The sequence below is a fragment of the Sphaeroforma arctica genome, assembly GCF_001186125.1.
Source record: "Sphaeroforma arctica JP610 unplaced genomic scaffold supercont1.1647, whole genome shotgun sequence".
NCBI lineage: Eukaryota > Ichthyosporea > Ichthyophonida > Sphaeroforma > Sphaeroforma arctica.
Genome location: NW_014038911.1, coordinates 5,280 through 12,549, shown reverse-complemented (window position 1 = coordinate 12,549; position 7,270 = coordinate 5,280). Strand labels below are relative to the sequence as shown.

General features: G+C 44.8%; 1 protein-coding gene across 1 annotated transcript; it reads left to right on the top strand.

The window, feature by feature from the left end:
- Positions 1 to 379: 379 nt before the first annotated feature.
- SARC_11360 (hypothetical protein) lies at positions 380 to 6,817 on the top strand (the record flags this gene model as incomplete). Its single annotated transcript, XM_014294557.1, has 7 exons — positions 380 to 544; positions 1,030 to 1,151; positions 1,954 to 2,101; positions 2,962 to 3,089; positions 3,406 to 3,590; positions 4,021 to 4,278; positions 4,927 to 6,817. The coding sequence occupies 7 exons, from the start codon at positions 380 to 382 to the stop codon at positions 6,693 to 6,695; spliced, it is 2,775 nt and encodes a 924-aa protein (XP_014150032.1). The 3' UTR covers positions 6,696 to 6,817.
- Positions 6,818 to 7,270: the final 453 nt, after the last annotated feature.

The following is a 7,270-nucleotide window of genomic DNA, read 5'->3' as shown; positions in this document are numbered from 1 at the left end:
CATAACACACACACACACACACACGTATATATATTGCTTATGCTTACATCCATATGCATATAATACAGATGTATATAAATAGTAAAGTATAATTTTGCAACTGTATGTATGTCTTTTTCTTGCCATTTTTAAGAAACACCTCGTGTTTATACTGATGCATATGTCTGGTTATTAATCTTACTCTCTGATAGTTTGTATATAAATGTTCTCCGGGGTAAGCTGTTTGTTTTATGTTTCATTCGGGCCATCACCGGAGTGTATAAAATATTCCTCTATATACCAAAACACTTCCTTCTATTTGCCCATCCTCACGGCCCTGTTTTCACCGTGCTCATCCGCGGGGTGTTATGCAGGCATCTTGCAGCAGTTTGACATGCCCATGGCGGCCTGGGCAGCGGCTCTCAGTTATCACTTCATGATGCACTTGGCCTATTTGAGAACGGAGAAGCGTCTGCGCAAGCTTATGAAATGGCTACATCTCATCGCTTGGGGACCCTTTGCGGTGTCAATTATTGTCGCGCTGGCTATGGGCACGTTCGGGCCGGTATGCTCACATCTTTGTTCATGTACGTGTGCACATCGTTGTATTCGAATGTACCTACATGTTCATTGTTTCCTGTTTAAACTTGAAACACAATGCCTCCAAATTTGTTGGGGCCATGTAGACTGCCTTGCTCTAATATGTCTTTTTGTGTAAAATTGGGTCAGGTATCTGCATAAGAATGTACCCTACTATCGATACCCGGTGAGCGTTGTTGAATGTATCGTATTATTTACGCCAATATCATTCCGTGTATTCTGTTATACTACAATATAAGTTTGCATTGGTTTCGTACGTATGTTTCTAAATACCATTCGGGTTTTTTACCTTCCAAGTTGATGTTGTGCGTTTAAAATCATATATTTTGCACAATGCCCGGAGTTTTAACAGATTTAGACCTTCCTATACACTTCTATGTGGATCTATCCTGTGGTCGACTATTTATCCGATTTGTGATTGGTCAAATTATTTATCTTTTCGACATTCAGGCAGGTTACTGGTGCTGGGTGGTGTCAGAAGCCGTCTACATGCGCAGTTTCGTCTTCGCCTTCATCTGGATATGTGTAGGCTTTAGCTTACTATTCACGACCGTTATGATAATCCGCATCAAGTAAGTGGCTACGATTTCCATATCTTAGAAGATGTGTAGCTTTCACCAAAGTATCCTTATTTGAGGGTTGAAGTGAAGATTTGTATTCCTATGCGGTTTTGTATCAATTTATGGGTTCATTTAGTTGTATGGACAAAATCGATAGAATCTGCTAGCGCATGTGTACAGGTGTCTGTGCACAGTTTTGAACACTTACTTAAATTGTATTTGCATGCATATTTGTGAACATACCAGTGTTTGCATGTGCACGAGCTTGCGTGGCCACATAAATTGTCTTGTTTGTAGACCAATATATATTTTTACAATATTCATATGGCATAAAAAAACTTACATATAGTCAAAGATGTCTATGCATATTGCCATGCTTGTATACGAATGAGCTGCACGCGTTAGCAGTGGGTGCGAGTGCGTGTGGCTGTCACCTGTAAGGCATGCGCTATGCGCGTGTGCGTGCATTTGTATCTTCGCGATTGAGCAAGTGTTGCGTCTGCTCTCAATCGATGGGTTCATGGAATACGCTTAAATGTTCAAAGTCTGCAAAATCTGTCGTATTCTCACGTTCTAGTACAATAGACCTTTACATTACAAAATTGACAAGCAACAATCAAGAAGGTCGGTGAGGCACTCGAAATATATATTCACAGTTAGTCCTTTCATTTATCTTCGTCCAAACTATTGATTCCAAACGAACTGTCAGACGCGTCCAGAGAACACTGACCCAGGAAGGACACCGCAGCCAGGCTTCCGGTACAAGTTTCTTTCTGTGGCAGGCAGTGATTTATATAGCCATCTTTCTGTTCAGCTTTATCTGGCCTACGTTAGATAGGCTTTACGCCTACGCCACAGGGGAACAGTCGAGTTTACTCAGTGTCTTGCACGCATTGTTTGGACCGCTGTGGGGGTTTCTGAATCTCTGTGCGCATTTGGCTCCGAAAGTGTATATGCGGAAGGTGAGTAAGAATGGGCGAATGGGTGGGTATATTATGTCTATACAATGATGTGTACGCTTCATCACGATGCATATCCATTGGGGTGCGGATGTCGATGAGTTAGAGTATGTGCGTCTCGATGTTGTACGATTTCCTTTGTGTCCTATCTCATCTGACCTACTGTGGACAGACTATGCGCATTCTGTATACGGGAGCACCCGCATAGACTCACGGTCGGGAAATGGTTTAGTACCAGCTGATTTGAGTATAAGGATCGTATGTATGTTTGCAGTCTCATCGTGAAGTGTTTACGCAAGTGATGTTTCGTCCGCTGTGACAATTCCTGGATCTTTCAGCGCCTCTAGTACACTGAGAGCATATACATGCAGAAGGCAGTGGGGACTTGGAGTGAGTATGGGAGTGAATATGGACGTGAGTGCACAGTAACATGTATTCTAGCACTTCGCACAGAATGGCTATTGCCACACAGCCCGCGTGGCATCTAGCACAGAGAAGGACGATTCACAATGCCATGCATGCTTCATACATGGCTACACATGGGACTTTCCGTACTTCCATCGAATGACCAGTCAATCGACTAGTGGTATCTTATCTCATGATCCACTTCATTTTCTCTTCCCCAATTGAGGGTCGTGTCCCAAATTCAAGCCCTGTTTAATAACATACAGAGCGTAGCTTTGTAGCGAGCTTGAGTATGTCTCGTATCTGTCTTGTATTGTCACGCATCAACGTATTCTAGCAATTTGTCAGATGTAATCTATCAACGATTCTTCTCTTTTTCTCTTTAAGGATCTGACGTACCAGTTGTGTTTCCTTCTACTAACAGCTTCGCCCATTTGTGTTTCATACTACTCTGCCAGGTTTCGTTCTGGGAAGGATTTAGCTACAATGAGAATCAACAGCAAAGGGAGCGACTGGCCGAAAGCAAGAACAATTTGTTCGCAAGCAATACGGACAACCTTGAGGAACAATCACAGCAACCTGAAGGGTATGTGAATGCTTATGTCCGAGCATGTATTTGCGGGGCTCGATATGCAGCATATATATGTACGTTACTGTTTCGGTGATTTGCATATATCACTGCAGTTCTAGCTACACTGAGATATACAAATCCATCGGTTGATGTGTACTCCAATTTCGCCGAGTTCAAAAGCTTTCCACGACGGCTCGGTAGATACTATCACAGTACCGAGCGACTGGGCATAGGCAATGCATGGTACATAGTAGATACAATCTCATTTTAATCTTGTACCAATAATAGTAGTATTACTGTTGCGCTCATTCTTGCGATTGTATTGCGACAGATACGTGTACATCAATGACGATGATGGGAACGGTCGGTTCGTGTCCATTGCGCAGTTGGCAATGGCGGCGCGGAGACGTGACACGCGTCCCGCAATAAGCTTCACAAAGTCGAGTGTGGATGACCTATCCGAACACAATAATCACTGTGCTCCGCCGCAACTGGCCAAACTGGATGATGGTAGAGGTACGCAAATAGTTACGCACAGCATGTGGTGTTCTCCATGTATGGGGTTGTGTACAAAGGGTCGTGGCAATACGTTTGCACTCTGTGTGGCGTGTGTACATGGCTAAGCACGTGTGCACTCTGTGTGGCGTGTGCGTTGATAATTCTAGCTTGGTCGTCCGGTTTCTATAGAGTGGATGGGTTTGCAGAGACGAGTGCAGATGATTTTTGCGTGACTGTGTTGTCAATCTATTACCTATCACTGTAAATATGCGCATCTATTGCGACGTCGTTTGTGCTTTCGCGTGCTTGCGTGTCGAGAGAGTGTTGGACGAGAAGTGTGTGCGCGTGTGCGTGTGTTAGTGTGCGTGTGCGCGTGTTGGAATATCAGTGACATTCTGACCTTTTCGCCTCATACAACAAATTGTCCGTTCCGGCGTCCATTGCACAGGTCCACTGTCTCCCCAACTCTCTTACAACGACTCACTGGGTGAGGATGGAGAGGCGAGTGTGAACAGTATCAGGACTATAGTGGACAAAGCCAGACTCAAGTTTGGACTGGCCCTGAATGCAGACGATAGGCGGCGTGTCTCATCAAGGAAAGGTTCGAGCTTCGCGCTGGAAAACAGCTCTGGATCTAGTAGACGTATCCGTGATATCAGCGCTTTCCTGGGCGAGCACCGACTGTCAGACAGTGGAGACGAGAATGGTTGGTAGAGTTGGTGTATGTGTAGTGTGAAGCTTTAGATATTGATATTGCATCGCCATGCCAACGGCTGTGCGTGTTTCGATGAACTCGTGTTGCTTGTATGGATGTCATAGATGTCTGTGCGCGTGGTTTTTGAGGATGTGCTGGGTTTTTTTTGGGATCGGAATGCTGGTAGTTCGGTGTTGCCGCATCACCAGGCTGTATAGCTGGTCTCTTTTTATTTACCTGATCGTGATAGGTATATTTTCTTTGCACGGTTATGAGGATGTCTGTTATAAAATTCACTGTATAATTTATCGTTTATACTTTTGCCTGTATGTTTGTGTTGCTGCATCAATGCCAGATAGTCTCACAGTAGCATGTTCCGGATTTTACCGTGATCAAAGCCAGTTTGTATGTGAGCAAAGCCATTTTGTATGCATCTGTACTTATTTTCGATTGTTTGACTTTCTGTATGTTTTATATCGAATCTTCGAACATAAAACCGAACCGTACTTCTATGCACGAGCGCCCAAATCTACATTCTACAGTCACATTTGAGTGCGGATATTTCTATCTAGATTTTATTTGTCGAGAGCCCCGCTGCGACCTATGTATCACTCGGCTTTTATCTCAACGTCATCCTATTCCATGGCTTGATTGTTACAGATCCGGAACGCACAAATATTCAATTATCGGGCGAGACCCTTGGATCTTTGCTCAACATGTCTATCTACACGGAAAGGACAGCCTCGATAAGTGGTCCGGGCCACAGTGCCAACAGTCTATGTCTCGACGTCGAGAGCGGACCCGAAAGCATTCAATACGATACAGACAATGCTCAAAATGGGACAGAAATGGTAGATTTGGATACCATGTTAAATAATATCGAGGTATTGGGTAACCAAAAACGTAGGTCCGTTCTCGGGGTAACAGGACGCACACGGAGCTACACACCGTCACCTATGGTTACGCCTGAGGGAGGCTTGTCGCCTGGGAGCAACCTCAATAGCCCACGCATCAGTGCGATGGTAGAACGCAGAAGTGGACAAATAATGAGGAATGGGGAAAGACCGAGAAGCGCGAGCGGGTGGCTGCGGGATGCATGGGTGAAAAGAAACAACTCACTGGAAGTGAGCGATGCAGAAACGCGACCGCATACAGATATAAATAGAGTTGTGTCGGCCCCCTTTGCGCTGACGAAGAAGTTCATGCGGAGCCTGAGCGATGACAAGAGTGATGATCAAGCGGAGAGAGAGTCCCCGAAGATATCTCCCAGTAGTGGACAGTTGAAGAGGAAAGGCAACAGTGAAGGTGATGTAGTGGTGGCTGAGAAGAAATGTACAAAGACATCTTCAAAGAGTGGACAATTAAAGAGAAAGGGGAAGGGGGAGTCGCAGTCAGAGAGTAGTGCGACGCCGTCGCACGCACACACGCACATTGATACAAACAAGGAATCACAGTCTATACCACTCAGTAATACAAAGTCTTTCCCAGCCCACAACACCAGCACGCTTACATTCAGTGACACATACACGGGTGCGCGCAACACATTGACGAGTAGCGGGGAAAGTACACGAATAGCGGGACGTTCGAGCCCAAAATCGAGTAGATCAGACCTCCTTAGGTCAAAAATTAGTAAGAAATTAGACAAAGGGAAGAAGCCAAAGAATAATAGTGAGTGTGAAGACGTGGAGAGTCATGACAATTACAGTCACAGTTCGGGCGCGAGTCCTGAGATGAACACGAGAAGACAATCTCAGACAAAGTCCAAACAGGGGTGTGGTACACCTGCGGAGGTGCGTGCACAAAGCTGTGGGACTATTGCGCTGGATGAGGATAGGGACGATGATGCAGCACAGTATAGAGGCAGTGCCAGATACACACACAATGCTGTTGTACGGGAATATGAGGTGCTCGGCGACAAGCACGGGGGTGTGAAACATACACAGAGTATGGTGAAGCGGGGGGATAGTAATGGGAGTGGTAGCAAGCACAAAATTTATGGGAGGAGGCGCACAACAAGCGAGAAGAAATACACGCATGTTAAGTATGGGGGTGATGATGTTAAGTTTGGTGGTGATGATGGGAGCCGTGGTAAGCATTCTGAAAGCGAAACGACTGACAGAATGCGAGGTGTGGGCGCAAGTGGCTTGGACAGAGGCAATTCAGAGCAACATGCATATTTAAGTAGACGGAGATATACAGACACGAACAGAGATTTACACGCAAATACAGGCACGGAATCATACGCACCCACTCGAACGAATAGACGATCACGTACAAGCTCGAGGGAAACGCCGAATATAACAGTGAGTTCGGAGAGTAGGGACACAGTGTCCATTTCGAGTGCGCATGCGATCTGTGAAACAACACCCAACACAGGCACACATATCGAGGAGCACATCGAGGACGACACGGATGAGCATGGCGATTAGACTTATTCGTGTGCATCGTATGTAAACTACGCAGGTATCGGTTGCCCGCAATCGTTCGGACGATATACTTGCATAGTATAAAGACATGTATGCGGGCGTTCGCATGGCCACAAACATAGATATCGGACGTGCATGTGAAAATGCACTGTGGGCCTCCTTGGAGGCTCCATTTTCAATATGCAGCGTTCCCTACGATGTTCAGATCGTAACTGACCGAAATTTTTAATTTTTTTAATTAGCCCCATCGTAGTTTAAGGGCGTCGTAGATGTCACGACCTTTGCCACCTGTCTGTACGCTCATGTATAGGAGATGACATGAACCAGAAGCTAATGCTAAAAATGACATAAGCTACCCTATTGGGAAAGCAAAAAAGGATCATTCAGGCCCTAACTGCTTTATACGGCTCAGATCCGGATATCTTTTTGCTTAAAAATTTATGCACATGCATACATGAATTTGCTTACAGGCATGTATGCTATATATATATATATATATATATATATATATATAATATATATATCGCACACACACACACACTACACATATATATATATATATATATATATATANATTA